Below are 16,934 nucleotides of genomic sequence, written 5' to 3'. Positions count from 1 at the left end.
AGCAAGTGTGAGGCCCTGGGTTCAATCCCTAGTAGTGCAAAACAAAACAATACAGTAATCATTCATACTTGCTGAAGCTTCTGTAGTCCTGATAGTAGGCTAGGTTCTCATTCTCTCCCTGATGCTGGCTTATCAAATAACTACATGGTTCATTCCAATTCTTTCAAGTTTTTCCTTAAATGTCTCTGAGAGTTTTTTTTTTTTCTGATCTCCCAATATACAGATTTGATAAAGGATCTGATTCCATTTTTGATGTTTGATTGCTGAGAGCTTTTAAACCTTATTTTTTCCCCTTTTCCTCTCTTACCCATATTTTGGCAAGCTAATAGCCTGAGTGCTCCCTTCTTTGACATCAATGTCATGTAGGCACCAACACTATGGAATTTCCCTCAGTTAGCAAAAACTCCAATCCAGTTTCTTTTCCCTGTTGTCTCAGGTCAATTTTAGACCTGCGTAGAAGCTTCCCTGCTGTTTGAAAAACTTCATTTTGTGAGGAATAAACCCTTTCAACTTGACATCTAAAACAAATTAAGGTGGGGAATCCATCCTGTGTTGAAGGGCCACAAGAGTCCTCCTTTACCCAGGTGCAGTGACACACATCTGTAATCCCAGTGGCTTGGGAAGCTGAGGCAGGAGGATCACAGGTTCGAAGCCAACCTTAGCAACTTAGGCTGTAAGCAACCTAGTGAGACCCTGTCTTGAAATAAAAAATAAGAAGAGCTGGGCTGTGGCTCAGTGGTTAAGTGCCCTTAGGTTCAATCCCTAGTACCAAAAGAAGGTTATCCTTTACAGTACACCCCATTTTAATTTTCTTTATAGCACTTAATACCACCTGAAATACATTTGTTTGTCTTCCCCCACTAGATTCCCAATGTCTAGTGAAGTGTCCAGCATAATCATTCACCCACTCATTTTTCAATGAATATTTATTGACCAGTATATTAGTCAGCTTTGTGTCACTGTGACCAAAATATCCATCAAGAACAACTTAGAGGAAGGGAGGAGGTTTATTTTGGCTCAGATACAGAGATTTACTCCATGGTGAGACTAAAGGTGAGATAGGACATCATGGCCAAAGGGCATGGTAGAGGAGTACAGTTCTGTTCAGAGGAGACCAGGAAGTAGGGAGTGGGAAAGACAAGGAGCCCAAAGGAAGAACCACCCTTCCAGGGCATACTGCCAGTGACCCAATTCTCCAGCGACTCAGCAGCTGCCTTACAGTTACCACCCAGTTGGTTCATTCAAAGGAGGATGATCCAATTAGGTTATTGCTGTCACAATCCAATCATTTCACCTCCAACACATCCCTGCATTAACACAAGAGCTTTTGGAGGACATCTCATATCCAAACCATAACAGCCAGGCACTGTTAAGGGCACTAGTGCTGTAAGTGGTGACCAAACATCCGGGGCTCATGTAGTTCACAATCCAGAGGACAGGGTAAGTGTTCAGTACAGATTTATTAAGTAAAAGAATACTAGTCAAGAGTACAAATAACAAATGCTGGCAAGGATATGGGGAAAATGGAATCCTATGTAAAACAGCATGGTGGTCAGGTGGATTTTTTGTCTCATGAATTTGATGAATGAAACCCATGGATACAAGGTGAGAGCACAGTAGCAGGATTTGCTAAAGTAACAGAAAGCAGACCTTCTAAAGGGCGAGGGGTCCCAAGAGAGGGTTACTAACAGGTATCTGTTGTCTAGGGTTTTTTAATAGGTTTGATGTGTACTTAGAAGTGATTGGTGGGATGACAGAAAGGGGTCATTTCCATTTTGTATTCTTCAGCAAATCTGGAGAAAAGCGATTTTTAAGGCTTTGTTAGCAAAAGGATGGGGGTGAGAGTTTGTTGGTGCAAGAGAAGAACATTTTTCAGTTGGTCATTGCTAGGGGCTATTGAATATGTAAAATGAAAAACCCTAAAACAGGAGGCCTGAAAAAAAGGGAATGAAAAAGAAAGCCATACATTGTTAGCTTTCCCAGTGCATTCTTTCCCAAAGACAGAACAATCCCTAGAAAGGAAGCAAAAGCGATGATCCTTCCCCAAATGAATCCTTTCCCAATGGCAGTACAATGGGACCTTGAAGGGAAAGAGATAAACACTGAATGCTGACCCTAGACCGTCCATTCTTCTCCAAGTAAAAATATTGTCCAGTAAAAACAAATTTTCAAATTCTCGCAAACCTATTTCCTAAGTGCCCAAACTGACTCCTGACCCCAGACCCTCTCCCATTTCACCCAGTAAAATAGACCCCAAATTCTTGAGTGCCCAAGCTGGCATACTCATTAATTAAGTCGCTTCTCAGTATAACGTACATAAACCCAGTCCCCTCCTTTATTCAATGGCTCATTTTCAGGAAAGTGGGTCTATCAGTGGCATGAAACTCCATTCCCGAATAAATGGCTGAGATGATTTGTTAAGTCTTTTTTTTTTTTTTTTTGGCAGTGGCGGGGATAGAACTCAGGATTCTTGACAACTGAGCCACATCCCCAGTTCAATTTTGTATTTTATTTAGAGACAGGTCTCACTGAGTTGCTTAGTGCCTTGCTTTTTGCTGAAGCTGGCTTTGAACTCAAAATCCTCCTGTCTCAGCTTCCTGAGCCGCTGGGATTATAGGCCTGTGCCACCATACGGGGCTCAGCCTTGTCTTTTTGTTCTACCAGGGCCAGTTAAGGAAGTGTCCTTGTGGCTAGGACCAGCTGGGGTGGCAAACTTTATTTCCCAATCCTTTCTTCCTCCTTTTCTTCTCTGACACTTTTCCTGGCTCTCTGTGGGGGTCTATCTTCCTGTCTCACTTTAACACTGTTGATGGAAATATAAATTAGTATAGTCACTATGGAAATCATTATGGAATTTTCTCAAAAAACTAAATATGGAATTACCATATGATCCAGCTATAACCACTCCTTCATATTTATCCGAAAGAATTAAAGACAGCTGATATGGTTTAGATATGCGGTGTCCCCCCAAAAGCTCATGGTTCAACGCAAGAAGGTTCAGAGGAGAAGTGATTGGGTTGTAAGAGTTTTAACCCAACAGTGATTTAATCACCTAATAGGGATTAACAGAGTGGTAACTTCAGTGGTAGGGTGTGGCTGGAGGATGTGGGAATTGGGGCATGGCTTTGGGTATATATTTGTTTCTGGAAGAGTCTGTCTGCTTTCTGATCACCATGTGAGCTGCTTCCCTCTGTCATACTCTTCCACCATGATGCTCTGCCTCATCAAGACCCCCAAGGAATGGAACTGGCCTTCTATGGAGTGAGACCTCTGAAACCATAAGCCCTCAAATAAACTTCCTCCTTTAAATTTGTTTTGGTCAGATCTTTTAGTCACAGGAGCAAAAAAGCTGACTAAAACAACAGCATACTTTACAGATACATACATTCCCGTGTTTATAGCAGCAAAGTTCACAATAGTTAAGTAATGGAGTCAGCCTAGGTGTCTGTCACCTGATAAATGGTAAGAAAATGTGATATTTATATATGATGGTTTTAGTCAGTCGTAAAAAGAGAGAAAATTGTGTCATTTGCCTGAAAAATGGATGAACCTAGGGAGCATCATATTAAATGAAAGAAGACAGATTGCATATCAGTGTCATGTGTCAATTTTCTCTCATATGTGGAAGCTAGAGGGGAAAAAGGGGGAAGGCATCTTTTTAGAAACAGAAGGGAGACCATTAGCATAGGGTAAGGGGATCAAAGAGGAAGAGGGGAGGGAAAGTGTAACTACTGGAGAGTTAAATTAATCAAATTATGGTTGTATGCATGTAAAAATATGCCACAATAGAACCCACTATTCGGTATAATTAATATGCAATAATAAAAAAAGTTTACTGGTTTAATTGGGAATGCAAAAGTATACAATAAAATACAGGTTGAGAACTTAAATCTAGTATTTTTGAATGAAGGTTTAAAAGAAACATTGTCAATATAAAATTTTTATTAATTTATTTTTGCTTCGAAATAGTACTTATTTAAAAATAATACAAATTTATACTCACATGTTGCAACTAACATTGAAAATAAACAATCCAAAATATTATTAGAAGTGTACTTAGTACTAAAGAGCACTTAAATTTGCACCTTATTGACATTAGCAAGATTGGAGTTGATTTCTACCTAATGATTACTATAGAAGAATGTCAAAAACAATGATTACAATCATCAAATGAATATAATTTTATATTTCATGAAGGACAATAATCACATTTATCAATAGCCTCACTTAAAATTAAAGTATGCTCGCATCAATGTTGTATTTTGATGCTGTTTCTTTTCCTTTCTCTTACTGCAAATAACCAACAAACTGCTTCCACATGGCAATCAGAACAAAGGAAGAATCATGGCTAACCATCTTGTTGCTAATGTTTGTGAAAGGCAAATTGCAAACTTTTGAGTATGATTTAATTTCACAAAAAAGATGAAGTGCTTGCCTTGTTTAATTTGTTCCATGAAAAAGAATTATACTCTGATTTCTGGAATGAATTTTAAAAATTCAATACAAAGATTCAACCATCAGCATTTCTTTTTTTTGGTACCAGGGTTGAACCCAGGAGTGCTTAACCACTGAACTACATTCCCTAGCCCTTTATAGCTTTTATTTTGAGACAGGGTTTTCCTACCTCTCTAAGTTGTTGAGGCTTGCTTTGAACTTGCAATTCTCCTACCTCGGTTTCCCAAGTGACTGGGATTACAGGCATGCGCTATCATGCCCAGCTTCAACCATCAACATTTCCAAACACTGATTTTTCTAATACTCAGAAATAATCCATTTAGCAGTTTTAAGACTAATTTGAAAAACTGAACATTATACAAATGTAAGTTAATGCTATGAGTAAGGAATAATCATGATTCCTGATCATGTTTATACCTGAGGTATAAACATGTGACAGACTTTGCCAGGTATTATAGAATTTTAAAAAATGAGGTTGGCTCAAAAAACATATGTGAGCATTTAAAAAAAGAAAGACCATCTACATTATGTATCCTTGTTCCCAATAATCTCTCTCAGATATACCTGTGAAATAATATAGAATACAATGTCAACATACACTTTGATTTCAAAAGCCAAAAAAGGGATTTTAAGTGGTGAGATCATTCCTATTGGACTTTATATTAGTAATGAGTTAATTAATTAACCTTAGCTAATTATTTATTTTTATTAATTAGCATATGATGGTTTAATCTCGTCCAAATGAATGGGTCTCTTTTGGTTGATCAATGCGATAGAGAAACTCTGCAGGTAAGAAGTATCCAAGATATTCCACTGTATCTGGAGTTGTGTCATAATGATAGTGTCCACCTTCTCCATGATGACTAAAAAAATGAGTGTGTTCCAGTCGCAAATCAAATCCCTAGGGCAACAGAAAAGCAATCTGTTAATGCATACTCAAATTATTTTGATTAGAATTTGTTTAATGTGTGAGGAGAATTTTTCATTTATGTTACAAAGTTTTTATTTACTTATTTACGTATTACCTTTTTGTAGTATGGAGGGAACTCAGGGCCTCCTGCATGCTGGGCAAGTACTCTATCACCAAGCTATATACCTACCTCAGTTTTTTGTTTGTTTTTGGTTTTTCTTTCTAATTTTGTGGTAGTGGGGATTGAACCCTGGGGCAGTCTACCACTCAGCTACATCCCCAGCCCTTTTATTCTTTATTTTGAGACGGGTCTCATTAAGTTGTTAAGGCTGGCCTTGAATTTGTATTTCTCCTCCCTCTGTCTCCCAAGTTGCTTGGATTATATATATATATATATATTTTTTTTTTTTTTCCCCTTGTTTTTGAGATGGGGTCTTGCTATGTTGCTCAGGCTGATCTTGAACTCTAAGATCCCCCACCTCAACCTCCTCAGTTGCTGGAATTATAGGCATGTGCCACAACACCCAGATGCATTTTTATATTTTAGATAGGCATTACATTCACATGATTCCAAAATCAAAGCATGTAAAAGGATATATTCAATTATATGTACCTCCCTCTCTCTTGCCCTCACTGGCTATTTCCTTTCCTTACAGGCAACAAATAGAAGCAGTTCCTTTTATATCCTTCCAGAAACTTTACTTTTTCTATTCAAATTGTAACTTTCTGTGCACATTTCTGCTATTGCTTTTTCCATTTAACAATACAACTTTGACATCTTAGTCAATCAGACCATAAAAAAGCATATATTTAAAGATTAAATCCTAGGTATGTAATCATACTGGATCAAAATGTATGAGCAACTGACTTTGAATCAGTCTATATTAATTTTTTCCAGTGTGTCGTATGAAAAGAATATGATAGGAGACTCGAATCCTAGTTGTGATTCTACTATTTAATAGTAAGACTTTGGTGTTATTTAAAATACCTCTGCAGGGCATGGTGGCGATATCTGTAATTCCAGTGACTTGGGAGGCTGAGGCAGGAGGATTACAAATTGGAGGTCAGCCTCAGTAACTTAGTGAACCCTAAGCAATTTAGTGAGACCCTGTCTCAAAATAAAAAGGGGCAGTATGTAGCTTAGTGGTTAAACACCCCTGGTATCAAGAAACAAAGAAACAAAAACATCTGTGCCTTCACTTTCTCAGTGATAAAATCTGCTCTTCCTAACATAGGGTGGTGGTAAGCCACCTTCTCTCTTAACTTTCAGGATAATTTTAGAGATATCCTGGTTCTTAAATAACAATGACACAAAGGGTGCCTAAGTCTAAAGGAATATTCTAAAATTCAAGCATTATAATTGTAATGTTAAAGATAGACAAGGACTTACTGGGTCTCTGGAAACAAAAACTGGTAGACAAACCAAAGGAGCATTCATCTCATAAAAATGCAACCATTTATTCACCTCTTCATCAGAGTTCAATGGGCAGGAAGAAAATTCTGCAGGCTACAATAAAATACCATTAAACAGGTAAACATACTGAATATTATTTAGAATTTAAAAATTTAAAAATATATGACTTAATTAAGTTAAAAATTTTAAGCCTTCTTATACATTCTACTGCTTTTGACATCAGTTATATACCCTAGTTTTCCAAAGGGTAACTAGCTTGTACAAACTAAAACTTAGGAGTGAATTAAGAAGGTAAAGAAAGAGTGAATTGACCATTGACTATTTTTTATTATTTGTTCTTTTTAGATATTGATGACAGTAGAATGTATTTTGACATATTATGCATACATGGAGTATAACTTATCCTAATTAGTTTCACTGATCGTGTATTCATATATGAACATAGGAAAATTATGTCCAATTCATTCAACTGTCTTTTCTATTCCCATCCCCACTCCTTTCCCTTCATTCCCTATTGTCTAATCCAATGGATTTGTATCCCCCTGTCCCCTGCACTGTGTGTTAGCATACACATATCAGATAGAACATCTGGCCTTTGTTTTTTTGGGACCAGTTTATTTCACTTAGCATATAGTATCTTTTTTTTTTTTTTTTTTCTTTCCGCAGTATCAGGGATTGAACCCAGGAGGATCATGAGTTCAAAGCCAGCCTCAGCAATCTAGCGAGGCCCTAAGCAACACAGCAAGACCCTGTTTCTAAATAATTTTTTTTAAAAAAAGGGCTGGGGAAGTGGCTGAGTGGTAAAGCGCCCCTGTCCCTGGTTTCAATCCCTGGTACAAAAAAAAAAAAAAAAAAAAAAAAAGAATGGATTTCGATGTTCATCCTTATATCATATATAAAAATTAACTCAAATGGATCAAAGACTTGAATGTAAGAACTAAAACTTTTAGGAGAAAATAGTGGAAAATTTCATGACATTGGATTTTGTCATGACGTCCTGGCTAAGACAACCAAAGCACAGGAAACAATCACAAAATATATAGCTGGTAATTCCAGTGACTAAGGAGGTTAAAATAGCAGTATTGCAAGTTTAAGACCAGCCTGGGTAACTCTGCAAGACCCTGTTCAAAAGAAAAAAATTTTAAAAAGGTCTGGGATGTCACTTAGTGGTAGAGCATCCCTAGGTTTAATCCCCAGTACCTCAAAAAGAAAAAAAAAAAGTACTACATCAAGATTAAAAACTTGTGCTGGGGTTGTAGCTTAGTGGTAAAGCACTTGCCTAGCATGTGTGAGGCACTGGGTTCAATTCTCAGCACCACATATAGATAAATAAAATAAAGGTACATTGACAACTGAAAAAAAAAAAAGATTAAAAATTTGTGCATCAGTGGCTGGGGGTGGGGCTCAGTGGTAGAATGCTTGCCTAGAATGTGTGAGGCATTGGGTTCGCTCCTCAGCACCACATATAAGTAAGTAAAATGAAAGTCCTTCAATAACTTAAAAAAAGAAAAAACTTGGGCATCAAAGACACTATCAACAGAGTGACAAGGCAACCCATGGAATGGAGAAGAATCTTTGCAAATCATGTATTTGAAAAGGGCTTAATATCCAGAATATATAGTGAAATAGGACAACTCTCAGCCACAACAAAACAGCCCAGTTAAAAAATGGGCAAGCCTGGGGAGATAGCTCAGTTGGTAAAGTGCTTGCCTTGCACGCACAGGGCCCTGGGTTCGATCTCCAGCACCGCAAACAAACAAAAAAAATGGGCAAAGGATTTGAACAGACATGTCTCCAAAGGATACATAAATGGCAAATGAGAATGTGAAAAGACACTATTCACAATAACCAAGAAATGGAAACAACCTTAGTGTCCATGAAATGATGAATGGATAAAGAAAATGTGGTACATATATAATGGAATATTATTCAGTCATAAAAAAAAAAGAATGAAATCTGGTCATTTGTAACAACATGGATAGACCTGAGGATCATTTTGTTAAGTGAAACAATCAGGCACAGAAAGACAAGTACTACATGATCTCTCTCAGATGTGGAATGGAATACATAAAAAAAAGTAGATCTCAGGAATTGAAAATTGGGTGGTGGTTACCAGAGGCTCTGAAGAGTTGTGGGAAAGGGACAGATGGGAAGGTTGGTCAATGGTACTAAAGTCATAGTCAGGAGTAAGAAGCTCTGGTATGCTCCAGGCAGAATGGCAGCCATCAAGAACACAAGTGATAAATATGCTGGAGAGAATGTGGAGAAAAAGTAATACTTTAACACTGTTGGTATGATTGTAGATTGTTACGATCACTATGATATCAGTATGGAGGTTCCTCAAAAGACTAGGCCATCTGACTCAGCTATACCACTTCTTGGTATTCATTCTGAAGAACTGAAGTCATCACACTATGGTGATAAGTATGTACCCAGGATTAAACAGCAGCACAATTCACAAGAGCCAAACTATGGAACCACCCTAGGCATCCATCAAGAGATGAATGGATAAGGAAAAAATGGTATATACACAATGGAGTTTTATTCAGCCATAAAGAAAAATGAAATTATATTATTTTCAGGAAAATGGATGGAACTAGAGACCATTATGTTAAGTGAAAGAAGTCAAATTAAGAAGTTTAAGGGTTGGGTGTTTTCTCTCATATGCAGAGGCTACAGTGGAAAAAGGAAAAGAGAGGTGAGTGCAAATCTCATGAAAATCAATAGGAGATCAACAGAGAAAAAGGACCAGAGGGTAGGACGTAGGGAGGGAGAGGAGAGGTGCTGGGGAGTGATGTTTGCCAGATTACATTGTGTATTGTATGCATGTACAAATATGTAACAACAAATCCTATCATTATGTACAACTATAATGCACCAATAAAAATGTGGGAAGAAAAAAAGTTCTGGTGTACTATTATGTACTAGGGTGACTACAGATGATAATACACTGTATAATTTAAAAATCTAGAAAAAAATTTTTGAGTTTTTGAATGTTTTTAGCATAAAGAAATTATAAATGTCCAAACAGATCTATTTAACCTGATTTAGATACTACACTACATAAATGTATACATGTATCAAAACATCACATGGCATCCCATAACTATACTACTTTTATGTATCAGTTAACAATTAATTTAGAAAAAGGCTGTGAAAAGATGCTCCATATCACTGATCATTAGTGGAATGCAAGTCAAAACCACAATAAAATACTACTTTACACCCAGTAGATGGCTATTATAAAAAAAGAAAAAGTAACAAGTATTGTCTAGGATATGGAGAAACTGCAAACTTTGTGCAATGCAATGGGAATGAAAAAGGTGCAGTTACTGTGGAAGATATGACATTTCCTCAAAAAATTAAACAGAATTATCATATGATCTAGCAATTGTACTTCTGTATACATATCTAAAAGAACTGAAAACAGGGTCTCAAAGAGATATTTGTCTTTTTTTTTTTTTACAGTTCTAGGGACTGAATTGTGGATTTGTGCATGCTAGGCAAGTGCTCTACCACCGAGCTACATCCCCAACCCTCAAAGAAATATTTGTATACATTTGTTCACAGTACTATTATTCACAATAGCCCAAGGGTAAAAATTCCAGTGTCCATTGATGGATAAACAAACTGTGGTGTATGCTTCAATGGAGTATTATTCAGCCTTAATAAGGTAGGAAATTTTGATACATGCTATAACGTGGGTGAACCTCAACAATGATATGTTGTGCGAAATGAGCCAGCTGCAGGAGGGCAAATACTGCATGATTCCATTTAACATGAGGTACCTACTAGATAGAGTAGTCAGATTTGTAGAAATAGAAAGTAGAGTGGTGGTTGTTGGAAAGGAGAGGGGAATGAGGCATTGTTTAACGGGTACAGAATTTCAGTATTGCAAGAGGAGAAAAGTTCTGGAGATTTATGGTGGAGATAGCTGCATACTAACATGAATGTACTTAATGCCAATGACTTGTACACTTAAAAATTTGTTAAAATGGTAAATTTTTAGATTACATACAATTCTGGTTCGACTTTCCTCAGATTGTACTTTCTTGTATTCAAATGCATTTGCAGATATAAATATCTATGTAATATTACTAATGATAATATTCACCTGCTTTCTTCTGGTTAGAGTTATTACTAAATGCACCAGATAAAATTATAACTAGCTAAAGAATGAATTTTAAGGTACAGGTTTTAGCTGGGTGCAGTTGCACACGCCTGTAATCCTAGCGGCTCGGGAGGCTGAGGCAGGAGGATCACAAATTCAAAGCCAGCCTCAGTAAGTGCGAGGCACTAAGCAACTCAGTGAGACCCTGTCTCTAAATAAAACACAAGATAGGGCTAGGGATATGGTTCAGTGGCTGAGTGCCCCTGAGTTCAATCCCCAGTACCAAAAAAAAAAAAAAAAAAAAAAATACAGGTTTATACTTAATGAAATATGTATATCCAGGAATTAGCAGGAAAGGTGTGTGTCTATGTAATTTTTTTTTCTTTTTTGCGGTGCTGGAGAGATTAAACCTTGTGCATCTTAATCTTGTGCATCTTGGCTAAGTGCTCTACTACTAAGCTACATCCCCAGTTCTTCTATGTACTTGTGAAGACAGTTGGTTTATTTTGAATAAAAATAAAATAAAGACCAGTGTAGTAGTGCATGTCTGTAATTCCAGCTACAAGGGAGGCTGACTGAGAAAGATCACAAGTTTGAGGCTAGCCTGGGCCACTTAGAGAAACCCTATCACAAAAAAATATAAAGGGCTGGGGAGGTAGCTCAGTGCAAGAGGCCCTGGGTTCATTCAGTACTGCCAAAAAGAAAAAAAAAAAAAAAAAAAAAAAGAACCAAATAAAACTCAAATTTTTTGATCTAAAATTCTATAACATTATGCTTCAATTCTATAATCATATGGCATTTTCAAAAATTTATCTACACTACTCTTTTTAATAGTTTGGACCCAGAATAGCCAAAGCAATCCTGGGCAGGAAGAGTGAGTGATACAGGAGATATCACAATACCAGACCTTAAACTCTACTATAGAGCAATAGTAACACAAACGGCATGGTACTGGCACCAAAACTGACAGGTAGACCAATGGTACAGAATAGAGGACACAGAGACATACCACATAAGTATAGTTATCTCATACTAGACAAAGGTGCCAAAAACTTACAATGGAGAAAAGATAGCCTCTTCAACAAATGGTGCTGGCAAAACTGGAAATCCATATGCAGTAAAATGAAATTAAACCCCTATCTCTCACCCTGCACAAAACTCAACTCAAAATGGATCAAGGGTCTAGGAATTAGACCTGAGACCCTGCATCTTATAGAAGAAAAAGTAGGTCCAAATCTTCAACATGTCTGCTTAGGATCAGACTTCCTTAACAGGACTCCCATAGCACAAGAAATAAAAGCAAGAATAAACAACTGGGATAGATTCAAACTAGAAGGTTTTTTCTCAGCACAGGAAACAATAAAGTGAAAAGAGACCTACAGAGCGGGAATAAATCTTTTCCACACACACTTCAGACAAAGCACCCATCTCCAAAGTTTATAAAGAATTTAAAATCTTTACACCTAAAATACAAAGTACTGAATCAATAAATGGGCTAAGGAAATGGGCAGATACTTCACAGAAGATATACAGATGATCAACAAACATATGAAAAAGTGCTCATCATACCTAGGAATCAGAGAAATGCAAATTAAAACCACCCTAAGATTTGATCTAACTCCAATTAGAATGGCTATTATCAAGAACACAAGCAATAATAAGTGTTAGAGTGGGTGTGAGAAAAAAGGCACGCTCATACATAGCTGTTGGATTGTAAATTGGTGCAGCCACTCTGGAAAGCAGTAAGGAGATTCCTCAAAAAACTTGGAATAGACCCACCATTTGACCCAGCTATCTCACTCCTCGGTTTATACCCAAAGGACTTAAAATGAGCATACTACAATAATGTAGCCACATCAATGTTCATAGCTGCTCAATTCACAATAGCTAGATTGTGGAATCAACCTGGATGACCTTCAACAGATGAATGGATAAAGAAACTGTGTTGTATATACACAATGGAATATTATTCAGTCATAAAGAATAAAATTATGGCATTTGCTGGTAAATGGATGGAGTTGGAGAATATCATGCTAAGTGAAATTGGCCAAGCCCAAAAAACCAAAGGCTGAATGTTTTTTCTAATAAGTGGATGATGATACATAACAAGGGGAGTGGGGGGGAGAGAAGAATGAAGGAACTTTGGATGGTATAGAGGAAAACTGGCAGGAGTGGGTGGGGGAAGGTAAGCTAGTAGAATGAGACAGAAAGTATTACCCTATGTACATGTATGACTACATGAATGGTGTGAATCTACATTGTGTACAACCATAGAAATGAAAAATTGTACCCCATTTGTGCACAATGAATCAAAATGCAGTCTATAAAAATAAAAATTTAAATAAAAAAATAATTTGGAAAAGCAATGATGTAGATTCACAAATGCTCTTTCTTCCTATGTAGGATCAACTGGCTTGCCATTTAAAATTATCATGATGAAAAACATTAAAACATTTCTGATAGATTTACTGATAAAATGAAAAGAGAATTAATTTAGCATCATCTTCATACTTCATTTATTCATTTGCTCATTCATTTAGTTAACAAAAATTATTTTATAAGGCTGGGGAGGTAGCTTAGTGGTGGGCCCTGACTTCAACCCAAACACCATAAAATAATAATAATAATAATAATAATAATAATAATAATAATAATAACAACAACAACACACACACACGCACAAATTTTTAAAAAGTCCCAAATGCCCTGAGTTTGGTTTCAGATAGTATTCCATTCTTCATGTGTTACTGACATATATTTAGAACATAAGCTATAATTTATAGTTTTTACAGTAAGTTTTTCTTCCCCCTAAAAACAAAAGCATCTTAATAGCAAAGTCAGCTCTGTATTGAGTTTAGGATTCTAGTAATGAAAATAATAAGCAGTTTTAAGACTTATACTTGAATTTATCTTGATCTTACAAACAAGTACGTTGAAAAGAAAGTTCTAATACATTAACATGAAAAAAGAACTCTACCTAGTCATTATTCAATAATGAATTAAAGTAGTGTCATAAACTTTTAAGTGTTATACCACAACAAAAGGATTTGTTCAGGGTGTGTTTATACAGGTAGAATTACCAACATATTTAAAAATTCTAAGATTTTAATTTAAGCATGTGCACACACATATACCCATACATACAAGTATACACACATGGGCTCTTACCATAATGTGAGCCTTTACTTTTCCCTTCTGAACTATAAAAGTCCCTCCCATCCCTACAGGCTTGTCTCCATATTGTTTTTCCAGAGTTTCTCTCATACAAGTCACAAAGTTAAGGTGTCCAATTCTTCTTTTGGCTTTTACCTCAATGACCTATAGAAGATATAAATATATATTCCATTGGATGAGTTGTAAAATTTTATGTAAGTAATCACTAAAATATAATATTATGTAACTTAATGCCATCAAGCAGTATTGTGTTTGCTTAGTGCAGCCAGAGGATTGAGGTGTCTCAATCCTGAGTCTTCATCAATCATATATATATTCATGTATATATGTATGTATACACATATATTAGTTATACATAACTTAAAATAATCCTTATTCATATTTTCTTGAACTAAGTGCTACACTGAACTCTAGAGACACTCAACATATAGGTCAAGGGGATAAAAGGCTGAGAATTCCCTAGCTTGAAAAGTTTAACCTATGGTAAACAGGGGTAAAGGAGAAATGATTAAATTTTCTCATTTCCTGTAAAATACTGGACTTTATTATCTCTACTTTACTAGGTATTTTAACTTCTCCACCTCATTTCTCGAAGTAGCTGGAATGGCTATATTTACTTATACCATCTGAGAGTTCTCACAAATACCAACACTGAAACCATTTTTTTTTGTGCACTTAACCAAAAGAAAATTTGAAGTGAAGCATTAATTTTCCTTATCCTTTTCTTGTTCTATGCTACCACCATTTCTGTCTAGCACAACGTGATCAGTCAGGAATGAGCAAATTACCTATTTAATATCTGTAAGCAGACATTATTTATTTTAGCCACATGGTTCATGTAAATGACCCACTTCCTGTTACCTTTTAGTTACTTAGAAAAAGGTATTGCTTATTAAGTATTATTCTTAACATTGAGTTTAGATAAGACTTTTATTCTGCCTATAAAATTCTGAATTTTTCATAACTGGGTTAAATAAACAGCTTTGACTTTGGTACCTCTGATTTTCTTAGAAAAACCATATTTGGGGCAATAAAATTTCAATTTTTTAGCTATCCAAAAACATTTAAAGAATGTTGTGTTTTTATAGACAAAATCACCTTGCCAGGCTGGCCCTCACTGGCAAAAAGATTAGCCAGTAATGCACATCCAAAATCATGGTATTTCTGGCTGTATTTCTCTAGTAGGCACCCTCCATCTGCAGGGTTAATACGAGCAAAGTAACTTCCATTCACAGGAGGGTTGTGTTCACTTTCTGCTCGAATAACTGGCATAAACTGAAAAGAAAATAGTCAATCTTAGTAACTCTATGGAGAGATTATATTGAATCATGTAAACAAAATGTTTTCTCTCAGACTTTAAGACATTTCATTTCAAGTTTTAATGAGAAAACATGATCAGTCCCCAGAACCAAAGAAAGAAAGAAAGAAAGAAATGAAGAAAGAAAGAAAGAAAAAAAGAAAGAAACACACTTCACAAAGATGTGGGCTATGAAGCATCTAATTTTAAATTAAAAAGGTCCTTTTAGGAGCTGAAGAAATAGCTCCTTTTGGAGAGCACTCGCCTACCATGCGCAAGGACCGCGGTTGGAATCCCTGGCCGCTCAAATGAGAAGGAAAAAAAGGTCATTTTACAAAATATCTACAATATTTGTTACACTGTTTATATAACATTGGAATAGTCTCTTGACAATGTCCAATTTTAAATTTTAACCCTTTTTCCTATCTTAAACACTAGGCAAATTATATTAATGCTTCTGCAAAAGTAGTCTTATTATGACTACTAAGAGTCACATCTATTGTGGACAGACTGAAGAGGTCATTCAGTCTTGAAGTCAGGATATATGACGTAACAGTGATATTTTAAGAGTACATAGGTAAGTATATATTACTGGTATATGTCACCTATACTAAATAGTAGTATATTATAATACTCATAGTATTAATACTAGTAGTAATCAACACTATTCAATATATATGACATACACTAGTAATAGCTATTAACTTAATAAATAACCATCATACTATTATGATAGTTTTCTACAATTTGGAAAAAGTTGACTACACCATGAAATATTCCATTCTTCTATTCCAAAACTGCCTTCATATCAAAAGCAAAGGTTTATAGAGAAGCAAGGAATCTTATGCCATATAATCATAAAAATCTTTTACATTTCAAGGCCTTCAGCAGGATATTCTAGGGCCTTGGATTCATCTAAGGTTGAACCTAGTCCCTAAGAAAATTTGAAATTAAAGGATAGTGTTCTAGTATAGCTGGACCAATTGGAGCATGTGATAGTGTCCAAATCTGTATCAAACAGTGCCAATCTGGAGAGGTATGACATCAACCACTCACAATTCACTCAGAAAGTAGGCTTTTGGGTAGGGAATTAAGTGGAAAAAGACAAACCAAAAGTCAAATCAACAAAATAAAATAATTATATATAAGCTAACCTCAGAATTGAACCCAAGAGTCTGAAATGGGCCTGCCCCCGCTCCAAGAATAAAGGCTCCAGGCAGCTTGATTTCTTTTGCAATTGTATTCAGATCATAAACCTACAAAGAGGAAGACAATTATTTAAATCTTACCTTATACAAATTTCCTGGTTTTTTTCATTTTTTATTTTTTTAAATTTTTTATTACTGAGTCTACTAGTATTTCCATCCCTGCCACATTGATCAACAGGTCTTATAATAATAAACAGGAATCAACCAAGTTCTACAACCTTCATGTGAATGTGAAGAGTAAAAGTACACTTACTTTCTTTTTGTTTACAAGAGGAATTAAGTAAGGCACACCTCCTACTTCTGCAATCCTAGTTTTCCCACAGATGCCTAAAAAACACAAGCCATCTTAAAAATAGGCAAACATA

General features: G+C 36.0%; 1 protein-coding gene across 1 annotated transcript in view; it reads right to left on the bottom strand.

Moving 5' to 3' along the window:
• Positions 1 to 3,924: 3,924 nt before the first annotated feature.
• LOC306638710 (ester hydrolase C11orf54) overlaps positions 3,925 to 16,934 on the bottom strand; it is a 28,417-nt gene continuing 15,407 nt past the window's right edge. Inside the window, exons 4-9 of the mRNA XM_079102010.1 lie at positions 16,823 to 16,896; positions 16,516 to 16,617; positions 15,163 to 15,339; positions 14,059 to 14,208; positions 6,756 to 6,872; positions 3,925 to 5,356 (exon numbers count right to left, since the gene is read on the bottom strand). Of these exons, the coding sequence (XP_078958136.1) occupies positions 5,183 to 5,356; positions 6,756 to 6,872; positions 14,059 to 14,208; positions 15,163 to 15,339; positions 16,516 to 16,617; positions 16,823 to 16,896 (794 nt within the window). The 3' untranslated portion in view covers positions 3,925 to 5,182. The remainder of the gene's footprint in view (positions 5,357 to 6,755; positions 6,873 to 14,058; positions 14,209 to 15,162; positions 15,340 to 16,515; positions 16,618 to 16,822; positions 16,897 to 16,934) is intronic.

This window comes from Sciurus vulgaris (genome assembly GCF_902686455.1).
Source record: "Sciurus vulgaris genome assembly, chromosome: 11".
NCBI lineage: Eukaryota > Metazoa > Chordata > Mammalia > Rodentia > Sciuridae > Sciurus > Sciurus vulgaris.
This window is presented reverse-complemented; position numbering and strand designations above follow the sequence as displayed.